Genomic DNA, 14,920 nt, shown 5'->3' on the forward strand with positions numbered 1-14,920 from the left:
TCAATTAGATTAATCATTATGTGCTGAGTTCATGATTTGAATGAACTTGTATTCAGACACATCTGATTATATATATTTCAAACATCAAAAATTTTCTATTATTAAATATTAAATATAAATTATAATTCATATTTTAATGATAAACAAATATTTTATCACATCAATAATAATCCTCGAAATACAGCACACTTCATATTCATGTTTTCTATTCGAGGGCATCAAACATATCAAAAATAACAATAACAATAAAAGTTTGATACTTAAATGATTATTACATCAGAAAAAAATATACGTTTTCTTTTGTAGAGGGACGCAATAGACATTTTACAGTAGAAACAATTCTAGTTAAAATAAAATAAATTAATAGAGTCTAATAACCAGTCCAAGGACAAAGAGCAATCTCCTCTCTCAGCACACACACAAAACCCCCCTAGAAAAAAACTTCCGACACAGCTTGCCCTCCCCAATTATACTTACATACATGCTGTATCTACCATTTTCCCCAATTGGGTTCTTCTCAAATCAGCCCCTTCTTTCATTTTGATGTAACAACAACCACTGATCCCAAAATGTGAGTGCTTCACTTGTGAATTTCACCTTCAGCTCAGTTCTTGTTTTTGTGTTGTTTAAAGTCGGGATTCTTGTGCTTGTTTTTGTGTTTTTGTTGGGTTTTTTAATTAGCCATTGTTATATCTTGTTTGATTTTGCTGGGAATTGGTGGTTTAATTTATTTGGTTTCTACCCATTTTGATTTTTAGCTTAATGGGCTTGAATTTTTTGTGGTAATTGAGAATTATGATGGCATGTTTTTGTATGTTTTTCAAGAATTGTACTTCTGTTTTGGCCTAGGATTGAAGGACATGCATTCGAGTATGTGATATGTTTAATTAGCTCATGTTAGCTGATTTCTTGTGATGTATAATTTTACTTTGGGGGCTTAGATTATTTCGGGTGATACATGCATCGGAGAATTTGATTTGTTTGACCAGAAAATTGGTTAAGGTACAAATAATAAGGAGTGATTAAAGATTGATGGGGGTTTGTATAGATTTGAGAGTTCCCCAAGGTTTATATGAATTGTTTTTGTGTGTGTTACATCGTGGGTTTCCTTTACCTGGTGATTTTGAGTTTAGAGATCTGAACTAAGTAGTAAGATGTAACCTAATACTTAAGTGAATAATGGTTGTGTATGTACGTTATTCTTTGTGTGCGACGATGCTGGTATGTCAAATCTGTACATGCAAAACAAAACAAATTAATGCACTGCGTATTTTACAACTGGACTCTTTTTTGGGGAAGCTTTCATGTTGGTGAGGTCTGATGCATATGCAGATCTATAATATGTATACAATTTTTGCTACATAAGGCATCATGCTTTCCCCCGCAGATATTTAGTACTTAAAAGGATGGTTGCATTGTTTTGTATAGTTTATTAGCATGTTCGTTAATTTCCTTTTGATTTACAAGGCATTTGTCTTTTTACTGTGTTTTTGCTTTAAGTGCCTACAGAACAAATTAATATATCTAGAACTGCAGAGTAAGAATTAATTACAAGTACCTTATTATCTAGGTAAAGAAGAATGTTTATCATAATGTCACTAAGTATAATAATTTTAATAAAAACTTTATTAAAGCATTAGTTAAACCTGAGTTTATAAAATATGTTCTTTAGTTTCTTTATTGTAAACTTTTACTAAAATATTCTTACCTCGTGTGGGTCCTACACAACTATGATAACGAACGCTGAGGCGTAATAGTTTTCCTTTCTATTGAACTCTTTCCAATTATGCTGATTGCAGCAGTTTTAAGGTGTCGACAGTGATCTGATTAAAGATGTATAACAAAGTGGAGGCTCTACGAGAAAAAGCAGATGCGGAAAAGTTGATAGCATGCAATGATTACGTCGGTGCAAGGGAAAAATTATTGAAGGCGAAGCAACTTTTTCCACCACTAGATCATATTGCTGCAATGCTGACTGTTTGTGATATACTCTCAGCTTCTAGAAATAGAGTTCCAGGATATGAAACTGATTATTATTGGGTTCTTAATATTATGCCTGCAGCGTCGTCCATTGATTTGAAACAGCAGTACGATAAACTCTTAAATCTGCTGCAACCAATCAAGGGCAAGTTCTCTGGTGCAGCCCTGGCTCTTAAGTACGTAGATGAGGCGTTCTCTGTGCTTTCTGACAGGGTAAAGCGTTTAATATTTGACTCAAAACGAGCATGTAGTTGGGATGAGCTTGAATCATTTGCTAACCCCTTGCCATCACAACCATTTATGGATGCCGAGACAGGTGTTAATGCTCAAAGTTCTTTAATACATTCTTCTGCTCAAGTCTGCAATGTGCAAAATGCAGAGGGTTTATCAATGCAAGTGCACGAGAGGGTTGATGATTTGGGACCTAAGCTAGAAGCTACTTGTGATAGTAACAAACAAAATATTGTAGTTAGTTCTCAAGACTCCAGTGTAGTTTCTTCTGATATGAACTCTGAAGGGAATGCAAGGGAAGACATTGACTTGTCAATTGATGATTTAAACTCATCACTTGGACCACCTAGGATGAGTGATTCTTCTTGGTCTAAAAGGCATGTTGCATATAAGAAGCCTGATCAAGACTTCTTTAACTTTGAGGTCAATAAAACAGTAGAGAATTTTAAGATAGGGCAAGTATGGGCAGTTTACTATTACTTGAAAGACGATCAGAACTATCTCTACGCACAGATTAATGCCATATCAAAATCTGAGGTTCGAGTCAGTTGGTTAAAACCGGTGCCTGTAACCTTATGCGAAAGAAGATGGTGTGATGCGGGTTTGCCTGTTGCTTGTGGATCTTTCTGTCTGGATCTAAATTTGAGTGAAGAGATAATGAGTAGTACACTAGCATTTTCCTACAATTGTTCATGGGTTCCTGGAGTGACAGAGGAACAATTTGAAATTTACCCGAAAAAGGGTGAAGTATGGGCACTTTATGAGGACTGGGACCTTGATGATTGGTGTTATTATCCTGAAAAAGTCAGAGGATGCAAATTTAAGTTTATTGAGATCCTTTCAGATTTTTCGAAAATTATAGGAGGAGAAGGTGCTTGTTTGTCGAAAGTGGATGGTTTTAAAAACATCTATCAAAGAGAAAGCGAAGATGGGAATCCATCGATATTTCACATATCCCCAAGAGATCTGTACATATTATCTCACAATGTGCCGGCATATAAATTTACTGGTGGAGAGATTGATGGAGTCGTGAGCGGCATGATTGAGCTTGATGAACTGGCACTATCGTACAATAGGATACAAGATACTGATAGTCAACTGATGATAAGGGCAGGCCAAAACTCTGATTTCAAAAAGCCTATGGAAGCACTTCCACCTGTGGTGCGAAGCTCACAATGCACCACGCTCGGACCTAAATGGTCAGTAAGTGACTTTTCTACTGGTCAAGTGTGGGCTGTATACTATGGGGAAGATCTGATGCCACGTAGATATGCTCGATTGAATAGCGTGATCTCAGGGGACGAGGTGGGTGTTACATTCTTAGAACCTCAACTTGAAAATAGTTATGATCATAATTTAAAGAAGGTGATGCCCATTGTCTGCGGGGTATTTCAAGCCAAAGAAACCAATGTGCATTTAAATATATCACAAGTATCCCATCAAGTGAAGTGCCAAATGAGCACAACGAGGCCTATGTACAAGATTTACCCGATGAAGGGTGAGATTTGGGCTATGTACCAAAACTGGAGTTGCAAGTGGGGCCCCGGTGATTATGAAAATTACAAGTGTTGGATTGTGGAGATTCTATCAGATTTTTCAGTAGATGAAAGAATGGTGGTAGTTAGATTGGGCGAAGTGAAGGGTTGTCTTACTTTCTTCCAGAGGATTCAGCGTGACGGGTTTGACATGTCTCGTGTAGTTTTAAAGACTGATATACTTGGCTTCTCTCACCAAATTCCTGCTTTCAGAGTTCCGGGAATCGGACGATATGGAATACCTGAAAATTCTTGGCATTTGGAGCCAAATGCTTTACCTCCTCCTTTCCGTAAGTGAATCCGGACCTTGACCTTGTACCATGTACTCAGTAGCTTTAGTTTTTAAAGTGCACCGGAATCTTGACGATTCAGCGGCCTTTTTTTTTTGTGGGTAATTTGTGTTATCTGCATTAGCTTCCTTTGACAGCTTATGTAGAGGACAGTAGAAATAAATCTGACATAAATTGAGCTTTCGTAGGTCAAAGCCTAGTGTAAGTTGTCTGGATACAATGTGTCCAGAAATTGAAGAATGTTGTGTTGGATTAATTTTTAAAGTTCCAGACTACCATTTTAGGTTACATTCGTTTTTTCCCCCTGGTTTTGAACGCACGAATAACCCTGTACTTCTGTGCTAGATAATTTTTTTGATATTTCTGTAGCATATCTTGCATGACTTTGCGAGGTCACAAAATTTAAGTATGAGGATCTTTTTTTTTTGTTCTGTTTAGAATATACCATTCGCGGACTAGTAAACAGGAATCTATAAAGAGAATGACTACAACGCACTTTATCCCCCCTCTCCTAGAATTTTCTTGGTCATCTAGCCAAGTGTTTTATATTACATATCAGCTTTAAATTCCTTTGTTACATCTGTGCACTCCTCTGGTTTCATTTATCCTAAATTATTTTTCAAACCTGACAAGGGGATGTGATTTTGGGAAGGATGAGTTTTTGCATTTAAGAAGTGGTTGTTCATGTTTGTAAAATATGTTCTAGCATATAGTCTCTGAATCCACTGTGTAAAAATAGTGTCTTTTGCTCTGAATTGCATGTCCAGAAGAACCACACACCCCGGCTTTGACCAGGGCTATCTAATTTATTTATTTTTGAAGAGAAATCCTATTTTTAGATAATAATTAACCTAATTATCTTCTTATACCTTGTTTATTTATATTTTAAACCCAACTAAGATTTATTTTATTAGATTTTAAAAAAAAAACTTATTCAAACACTGTCATCATGTATAATGATGATAATGTTTGATATGCTTGAGGGTGCAGGTTAGGTTAATTAAAAACTGGGTATTTTTGTGAATCCAAGTGCCATCCTCATTTCATATACCGTAAAAGGTGAATGAGGGCACTCTGACCAGTTTTCTCTTTTAGATTAATATAATAATTAGTTTAAGAATATGCATTTTTAACCATAGTGTTTATCAATTATGTTTAGTTATTTATTTATTTACTTCATCCTTTTAAATTTATTGACAGACAAGTTCCACAAGCTTGTACAGCAGATATGAAATGGGTGAAATTTCATATAAAATTTTACACTAATTTTCATTAAGTGTTATTCTTTAATTACAAATCAATGTGAAAATTTATGTAATATGATTATATTGCATAGAATTCTAGTCTTCGCTTTTATTGATAAAAAAGAAATTACAAGCCCAATAACGTCAAAAGAGACGGTGGTAATTTGAAGCAAATCATGGAGGATATCAAGGCATCACAAGAAACTTCAATCCACATTTCCCCAAACAACACAATACAAAAACTTCATATTAACACATTCAAGTGAACATATACAATATGGAAGGTGAACCCAGCCTTTACAACACTTGCTTCTAAGAAGTAAGAACAGTTACATATTTGCCCCACAGGAGAACTTGGCAATGACAGACGTAACTTGGACAGTTTAGATTGCGGCTCAAAGTGAAAGCCTAGCAAAATGTAGCTCCAGTTCCTCGTCTTGAGATGCAGACTTAACTTAAACACGCATTGCTATTCACAGGGAAAGCCCAGCAAAAAGCAGCTCCAGTTCCTCGTCTTGAGATGTTGTTCTCTGGTGAAATATAACAAAAATAAGGGAGGTTCTAATTTGCAAAACACACACATTTTTAACAAGTTGAAGTACTGAAGTGGTTAGTGACCATTAGTAAGACCTCATGTTTTCACCTGTCCATTGCAAATCCTAGTAACTATGGTTTAAACTTTCACAGAAAAAACGTAAGCACAAGCATTCAAACCTTTGTCAATTTTTAATCCCAAAAGCTGACTTTTATCCGAAATAGGATGCATCTTTGACAAAAACTGCCATATATAACATAACTCCAAATCTGAGGGAAACATGAACCTTCAGTCCTGTCCTTGGTGATAGATCAAGTACTAGTTAAGTTAGTGATTTGTGCCCCTGTCGTAACTTGTGTGCTTACAAGTCGGTAGTTCTATTATATCGCATGTAATGATCTAACTCAGGCAAACCAGTCAAGTTGTGAACATTCTATAGTCTACTGGTGGATTTACAGGGCAGGTGCACACTTCAAATTTTGCAAACTTATGAAAACTGCAATAATCTTATGAAATATGATACTTGAGCATCTCCAACCCAACACCAAAACTCTAAAATGGTGTAACTTTTGGGTGCAAAATCTACTCCAATCCAACTCCAAAATGGTGCAAAAAATTTCTTAGTAGATATCGACAAATCAAAGATAAAAAAGCTCATATTGAAATTTGTAATGCCTTGATCAAGCACATATGGGAAGAACACATGAATTCATATAATTAAGCTGGCCTAATATGCAACACTGTTGTTTCTGCTAGTCTTATTTCTTGTACACTTTTGTAATAGTAGTTCTTCTATGTTCACTGTTGTAGTAGCAAGTTTTCTATGCCCTGGCAGTGTAGTAACACTGTTATTGTAATTTGCTATTATCCTCCTTAATGTGTGTTTCATAGTTTGACCCCTCATTTCCTGCATGCTGTTAAGTGTGGTGCCAGTAGTTTACTGGTTGAAAGTTTGATATTTGCATACGCTAGGATCGGCAATTGTTTTACAAGGGTGCATGACTTCATTGCTATTTTTCTCCTCCATGTACATTTCATAGTTTGCATCCTGTATACTGTTAGTTTTACTAGTTACTCAGAAATTAAACTAGACACCTCAGGCACCTATGATCAAACTGTATTGCAAGCTTGAGCTCCCATTAATATAAATGGCCATCATATTATCACCTGCTAGAAGCTCATATTGTCCTACTCACAAAAATATATATATATATATAAAAAATTTGATCAAGTTAGAATATTCCATTTTATATGTAAAAGAATACTTTTGCTGTAAAATATAGTGTCAATAGGTTGGAGATGGTGTACTACTCTTGTGTACATGGTTAAGATTCCCTTTTCTATCTTTAAAACTTCCGGTGTCGTTAAATCGCTTTTTTACACCAAAGTCATTAACATTTACACCATTTTGGTGGCATAGGTTGGAGATGGTCTTAGCACATGACTTTGGGGTTTTGACATAAATCCATCACATTTAAAGCAGAACATAACCAACTATTAGCCAGACAGAGTGAGCAAAAAATTCTTTCCAAGCAACATTCCAGTACCTGAACGGACAGAAGCTGCATAATTTTGCTAAGAACGCGTGAACGATGAACAACGTAACTGCTATTTGAGGGTAATTGGTTAAGCCTCCTCATTTCTTCATTAACCGCAGCCTTCTTCCCTTCAACTCCCAATTGTTTAAATCCATCATTGTTCCGAGAAGTAGGCGCCTGCTTGTTGTGATTAAAGGCGCTACCAGGATTATATTGATTAACTTGATCCATTCCTGCAGTACCTTAAGACCCTAACAAACATTAAATTTAGAAAGAAACACCAGTATTAGGCCTGTACTAGTTTTAATTTTTACATAAAGCATCCAAAGTAATTCAACTTTAATCCAGTATATGCATATGAAATTTCAGAAAATGATAATTTGTAAAGGAAATAATCAACCACATAATAACACACAAAGTAATTAATAGAATAATTTTGATAAACATAGACACATAAAATAACACACGAAAGTATGTATAGTGTATACAAAGCTGCAGAAGAATATCATACCTTGATTGACTTGTGAGCTTTGAGAGATTAGAAATTCTATGGATTCGCCAGGTAAGGTCTGATTCTATTGGGGTTTTTCAGGTATCGTCTTTCCGGGTATTAAGAACCAAATGGGTTGCAACAAAACAAATAATTTTTAATTTTTTATAGGAAAAGTAGATAATATTTATAATAAACAATTAATCATATCTATACTATTATATATACTTATATATAATAAGCGTAAGGGAGATAATTTGGTCGCATGGTCACATGGTCCAAAAGCTTATCATCCGTTGGATCGTATATTGAACAAATAAGTACCGTTAGATTAGAACAATATTAACTTCTATTTTTATAAGGCAACTGATATGCATGTTTATAATTCCTTTTCTGAATCCAAAACAAATTCTGTCTTTCACATGTTTATGATTTTTTTAATCCAAGATAAATATTTCCTATCAGCTTTAATTGTAGAATCATATAAATTGCACCGTCACAAAATTATTTTTATCTAATATATTTTAAAATTAATAAGCCGGATATTTTAATTCAAAATAAATATTTCCTATCAGTTTTAATTGTAGAATCATATAAATCGCACTGTCACAAAATTATTTTTATCAAATATATTTTAAAATTAGTAAGCCAAATTTAAATCATATTATAATAATTCTTATATAAAATACATTTATAAATATAATCTAATGGAAGTTGATGTCACATATTCTTCTCAATATATATTAAAATTTGATAGAAAATATATAATACTTTGGCATGATACATAAGAGAAAAGTAATGGCTTGATTACAATAGTTTACTTGAAGTCATTAATGAGTGTGACGGTGTATTTTATACCGCATCGTCGGATGATCCAACATTTGTAATCAGTTTTTTTTACAGAAACAAGTAGAACCTATATATTTTTACAATAGTTCTGACTTACAAACAAATCATAATTTCAAATTTTATTAATGAAAATTTTAATTTATTATTTATAAATTAAATTCTTTCACACCACTTACAATATATTTAAAAAGTTTATAAATAATTAAAAAGTTCCCGTGCCTTGCACGGGCTATAAGCTAGTACTATTAAAGCCGAAACATTAAAAGTTTGGTCGGTCGGTACTTGGGCCGAATTGGGCCTATTTATACAATTAATTATTCTTTTTAACCCAAACATATCTTCTTTTCTATATTTTCTAACTAAAACAACTCAATCTTCTAAATTAACATTGAGCAACATACTAATAACCTTTTTTAACTAAAACACATCATTTTTTTAGATTTTTAAACTAAAACGCTGATTTTCTAAAATAAAACGGGCAGCATAATATAAAAAGATAATATTAATATATATAATTATAAATAAATAATCGATGATATTTTTCAACTACAATTAAAATTATTTTTAAATACTCTAATGACCTCACAATAATACCGAAATATTAAAAATTTAGTCATTCGATTGGTATTTGACCTTACGGACCTCCTTAATTTATAAATGTTCTAATATTTTTTATTATTATCTATTTAGCAAAATTGTGAAAAAATTAAAATTTTGGTTGTATGATTGGTCAAAACCAAAATATTAAAAACTTGGTCATTAGTATTTTGACGGACTTAACTATTAAGAATTTATTCAACTGTTAAATAAAAGATTTATTATACCACATTATTCTGTCATAATTTTATTTTTACAATAAAATTAGTTAAATCTAAAATATATACGGTAAAATAATAAATATTATATCCGCCCGTGCTTTGCACGGGTTATAAGCTAGTATGCTGTATTATTGAAGTCGAAATATTTTGATCGGTAAGACTAACTTACTTGTAATAATTTTATTGTGTTTTTTAATTATAATTAAAATATATTTAAATATTATTATTAAAACTTAACATTTTTTGCCAAATTTTAAATAAAATAAATAGAAAATTGAATTTTTGTTACTCAAATAAGTTTTTTATTTTAAGAGAATAAATTTAACCCAGAAAGGCCCTGTATCCTGGTATGGTCTGGCACTATGTAATTGACATCATATATAAATTTTTTCAGATGTCAATCTTGGAGGGGCACCAAGCAAATTTTCAAAAAATACTTATATATTTTTAAATTTTAGAGACATTTTTATAATTTTGTAAAATTTAAAATTGTGATAAAATTAGGGGGACACGTGTTCTCGTGTCTCAGCTATGAGATGACCTTAAGGCAATGATGATGAGAACTACTGTTATGTTGCTAAAAGAAATAACAAAGATCACACAACTAGAGTAGAGCTCTCATCAATCTGTAACATGCATTATAATCATAAAGAATAACGATTCGTGCAAGTATATATTGCCAGATGCAAACGGCTTCAAGGCCATACTGTCCAGTTGCCTCATAGCTTATCTGCAATTTTCGTCAAAGCACCTGCAATCTTATCAAGAGCTGCAACTAGGTTCTCGTTTTGGTACCTCTGCTGATCCCTGTCCAGCTTATGATTCATATTTTGAGCCTCAAGGTGTGCATTGAAACTGCTAGCATTCCTTTCTAAAACTTTAACCAGTCTGTCTTCCAAATTGCCATCACGAGACTCAACTCGTGACATTCTTCTTCGCTTGCACCCCTCTTGAGATTGGAATTCCTTCCAATAACATGAGCCTGCCTGCTGCTCTTTTGAAGTACCTGAGGCTTATAATTTCATTAATAACAAAAAAGAATAACTTGGTAACTCCAATACAAATGTCATCAGTAATTAGAAAAACAGAATTAGCATCATAAGAAGAAGGATATATTCATTAAGAAACATTAATCAACTACTATAGATTTTATTGTCATTATAGCATATTCAGTAACATGATCCCTCTAGCGAGAAAGTGCAGATCTTTTTCTTTGAAAAATAACTAGTGCATAGCCTTTAAGCCCTCCATTGCATATTTACTGAATGCATGAGTAGCTGCCTGTGTCCGTAAGTACAATACATTCCACAGGCGGAACTATGTGATAATAACACATGTACAGTTTTGCATATATATTTTCATAAATTTTCTACTGATTCGGTGCCATTGTGCCTCGTGTGAGTTAGCTTCTACACTTTAAAAGATTCTGCTGTTAAACTTGTCAGAGCATGAAATTCATATGTTCTTAATAATTCTGGCAGAAGAAACGACCAAAAGATTGAAGTAACTAGTTGGTAATATGTTCAAGTGAGTAACAGTTACCTTGAATATAGTAGGGCTGACTGACTGGTCCATATTTTCTCTCTGCTTATCAGTTGAAAAATAATAGCATCATAAGATTGAAGGATTTGAACAAAACACTAAGTTAGGAAAACATCTATTTCATATGGCATATAAACAATTTCCAATTAATGCTCCAGGAATTGTGATGCAACTTTTGGTTCAACTCCCCCATTCACACACAAGATGTATATATACCGATGATTATCAGTATATGACAACAATTCCCACATAGTTACAATGCAGCATTTGCACCAGTTGTCTGATGACCATAATGTTATAAGTAGCAAATTTTGTTATTAGGTACCGTCTACATTTCACATGCATCACATGGCGCGAGTTTTACCCTTTGAGTGATTATAATGAAGCTCGCTTGTAGAGAAAATTAATCCTACGCAAACTAAATGCTTGATATGAGCTCGGTTGTTCTGTGCATATCTGTTCCTCTCCTTAACTTTGATTGATTTGTTATATACCTGTAGAAAACTAGCTCACGCTCGGATTTGAATGTCACATTTTGCTTAGTGTGATGTGCATCAAGTATTCTGTTTCTGCATTAACTTTTGCCATGTTTAAAGTTTATTTTTTGCATGCTATTCTTTCTCCTCTCAGTGTCATTTACCTAAAAAATCTGAAATTGAAGATTTTAAGGGTACCTGATATAGGTTTGGGAGAAGGAATTTTCTTTGCTGGATCATCTGCAGAAATTCTCTCCTTCCCATGGTTCCCATCTGTCTCCATCTGTCCCAACTCTTCAGAATCTGAAAACAGACCATCCTCAGCTGTGGCATGCCGAGCACTATCAAAGACAGGCTCAGCATCTTCCTCCACCTCTTCCGCTTCCTCAGCTACCACTGCTTCTGCTTCATCGTTTTTTGCCTCTGCAGTTATAGTCACCAGTGCCAATTGGTAGGCTGCTGCAGTATATGCCTTCCCATCCAACACATCATATACTTCATTATCAAAGTAACCAGGCAACTTTCTATCTTTTCTTAAATCATTCCTCATCATCCAGTAAGAATCCAATTCTTGTGACTTTGACTCCCATGCCTTAATTTTCTTAAAGTCACCAACAAGATTGCTCCATCTTTTCCTGCACTGAACAGGTCCTCTATTCACTCCATGCTGCTTGCAATATGATGACACTGAATCCCACTTTGGTTCAAGTTGGTCCGAACCAAACACTGAGCTTGATCTCCTCCCCTTCCTGTCTCGATTCTCTGCAGCCTTCTTCCCTTCTATCAGAATCAAAGTCTCCTGCCTGGTCCATCGCGGATGCCTAGCTGTTTTATTCTTATCATCACCACCATCAACTTTAGTCTGTGGCCCTTCAACCACCTTAGCTACTGGAGTTTCGACATTTGGTTTCGTATCAACAGGCACCAATGCCATTAAAATGTTAGTCACTAGAACAACACAGTGAGGCAATGGTGTACATCATAGGATCTTTATGGTCTAATGAAGGGTCAACTAAGGACACTAATAGGCCATATTATGAAGTAAATCCCTTGTATTTGTATTTACTAGTAATGGACTACCCAAAATTAAGGCACCCTTAATCTTGATTTAGCAAATTCTCTCATAATCTTCTAGTCATCTCTGTCTCTAATTCTTGAAATGCAAGGTTAATAATACCAGATTAGGCTTAAATGGAAGCTTCAGATAAATGGTTTAAAGTGCAAATTTTGTATCCTAGTATGTAAAATTGCAATGGGATAACGGCAAATAGAAAATATGGAATACAAGTACATATATGCCAATATCAGTGTGAGATCTTGAGAATTATGATTTTGCCATATTAGTGTAACAAAGTTTTGATCAGGATGCAGAAGTGCTTTATGTTGATAGTTGTCAAAAAGCTGTATTAGGATCATGTTGGGCCAAGATGTTAATGTAGAAAAACTGTTATCAGAACTTTTTTCTAAATCCCGATGACAATATGATATTAGTTTTAAAAGCTCCTCATAGTTTTTTCAAAATTAGTTTTTTTGTCTAAACCTTTATTTCAATCCGCTAACTACTAAACACTTGTATTAATAGATTTTAATGGTAAAACTTCTAAAACACCCTAAATTTTTAACTTCCAAACAGGGCCCAAATTTATCTTGTTGGCTGCGATTGGGCTTCTTGCCAAATATCATGGGCCTAGCCCTCCGCCCGAAATTGAATGATTAATGTCATGATGGGTCAAAAATTTTTTTGACTAATATGAGTATATGACTTATATCTTTGTAATTGAGTATTCTCACATGTTCTTGAGCCGAGTCAGAGTCGAACCATGATATGAGATCACGGAAGATAAATTTCCAACTTTAATAATAGTTAATCGATTATCATCCGGTGTAATTTACTTTTTTTCAAGAACGTGCATCACGCCCAGCTTAAATACCGTGCAGCCCATGCAATGGCACGAGGCCTGCTTCACAAGGAGCCTATTTTTAAATCTAAAAATTATATATATAACCTCCACTTGATAATAAATTGAAATAAAAATAAGGTTGAAAATGGAAAACCAAACCGCCATTCTTGATCTCTGCCCTTTGTTCGTTTTTGGATCAACTCACAGCAAAATCGGCAAGATCAACAAGAATTGCAAGCTACTGTAAAAGGAGATTAAAAAACTCATCACATCAAATAACAATTATAATAAAGATATCTTATTTATCTGTGTTCACCTATATCACAGTCAAGGTTGAGTAAATAATATCTTTTCCCTACATATTAAGAAATAAAAAATATTATTTGAAATCGCTCAAAAAACACATTAAAACGTACTAATATTAAAAAAAAACATTTGCGAATAGATGATAAAAATGATTAATATTTATACCAGCAATTTATGATATATTAAAGAATTTGTAAAACTAAATTTAAAAAAAAATATAATCAATTGATTAATATTATTTAATCAAACTCTAATTTATTGTCGTTGACCAAAATTTTTGGAACGCCCAACAATACTAAATTAATAATAAGATGTTCCGATTTTTGAGCACCATTAGATAATCTAGTAATTAAAGATTTATCTTCGGATCAGAAGTCATAAAACAAAAATTTTAATATTCACAACTTAATCATCTATAAAATTACTGAAATTACCAAACTCTCTTGCAACATGTTATCATCAGAGAGCGATCTAAATCCCTTTACATGACGGCGGTATTAATCGTTGGATCAAAGATCAACTTTGTCTTGCTAAATATTGCGCACGAAGTGTTTATATTCACGGAGAAATGTTAGACGGCATTAATGATTTGATTCGTAAAGCTGAAAGAAAGTGAAAATAACTAGTCAATGCGTAGGTCATCAGAGAGAGAAAAACAAAGTGAAGAAGGTGGTGATATGGTAGGAGATAGACAGGTAGAGAGTAGGTGGTACTACTTGTACAGAGATGGAAACTTGGGCTTTACTTTTTCCATATTCAAACTACGTACGACTCCCCCTCTGCAGATTTGCTTGGTATCTTTCGTTATGTGTTTGTACGTGCACTCCTGGTCTACTATTCACATATGTATATGTAGATTCTAGGCCTGGTGTGGGTGATTTATTGTGGTTTGAGGTTACATAAAATTTTTGTCATTTAATCTCGCCTAGGTTCAGTTAAGCCTTGTACATATATTGATATGGACTTGTATAACAATTTTAAAATATAAACTCGAACATGATTTAGTTCAAACGTATATCCCAAATTTTGACAAAGTTCAAAATTTTTGCTTTAATATAATTAAAAAGCTCGAGTTCGCTCAATAAAATTTGAATTTTGGTTCGGGTGTTAACAATTCTATATGTGTGAGTGATTTTAATTTAACAATTTTGGAGGAAATTGCTTAAACTGTAGAAGAGATGCGGG

The 14,920-nt window shown here is 33.8% G+C and overlaps 3 protein-coding genes across 7 annotated transcripts; 1 reads left to right on the forward strand and 2 right to left on the reverse strand.

Moving 5' to 3' along the window:
- Positions 1-371: 371 nt before the first annotated feature.
- Positions 372-4,463, forward strand: LOC108225191 (uncharacterized). Of its 3 annotated transcripts, none has more exons than XM_017400013.2 (2): positions 372-571; positions 1,800-4,463. In XM_017400013.2, exon 2 carries the CDS (start codon positions 1,834-1,836, stop codon positions 4,042-4,044), a length of 2,211 nt encoding a protein of 736 aa, XP_017255502.1. In that variant the 5' UTR covers positions 372-571; positions 1,800-1,833; the 3' UTR covers positions 4,045-4,463. The 3 variants fall into 3 exon arrangements, with proteins under 3 accessions (XP_017255502.1, XP_017255503.1, XP_063936590.1); XM_017400014.2 differs by having other exon boundaries at positions 1,803-4,463; XM_064080520.1 differs by having other exon boundaries at positions 1,810-4,463.
- A 1,011-nt stretch (positions 4,464-5,474) lies between these two features.
- On the reverse strand, positions 5,475-7,999 carry LOC108225236 (uncharacterized). Of its 3 annotated transcripts, none has more exons than XM_064080606.1 (3): positions 7,865-7,999; positions 7,363-7,586; positions 5,475-5,810 (listed from the first exon to the last, which is right to left on the reverse strand). In XM_064080606.1, the coding sequence occupies exons 2-3, from the start codon at positions 7,582-7,584 to the stop codon at positions 5,754-5,756; spliced, it is 279 nt and encodes a 92-aa protein (XP_063936676.1). In that variant the 5' UTR covers positions 7,585-7,586; positions 7,865-7,999; the 3' UTR covers positions 5,475-5,753. The 3 variants fall into 3 exon arrangements, with proteins under 3 accessions (XP_063936676.1, XP_017255552.1, XP_017255553.1); XM_017400063.2 differs by having other exon boundaries at positions 7,363-7,604; XM_017400064.2 differs by having other exon boundaries at positions 7,363-7,595; positions 7,865-7,993.
- Positions 8,000-10,181: 2,182 nt separating this feature from the next.
- On the reverse strand, positions 10,182-12,462 carry LOC108226179 (trihelix transcription factor ASR3). The gene is made up of 2 exons (XM_064080164.1): positions 11,727-12,462; positions 10,182-10,516 (listed from the first exon to the last, which is right to left on the reverse strand). Exons 1-2 carry the CDS (start codon positions 12,460-12,462, stop codon positions 10,230-10,232), a joined length of 1,023 nt encoding a protein of 340 aa, XP_063936234.1. The 3' UTR covers positions 10,182-10,229.
- Between the last annotated feature and the right edge of the window lie 2,458 nt (positions 12,463-14,920).

Source organism: Daucus carota, chromosome 6 (assembly GCF_001625215.2).
Source record: "Daucus carota subsp. sativus chromosome 6, DH1 v3.0, whole genome shotgun sequence".
Classification (NCBI taxonomy): domain Eukaryota; kingdom Viridiplantae; phylum Streptophyta; class Magnoliopsida; order Apiales; family Apiaceae; genus Daucus; species Daucus carota.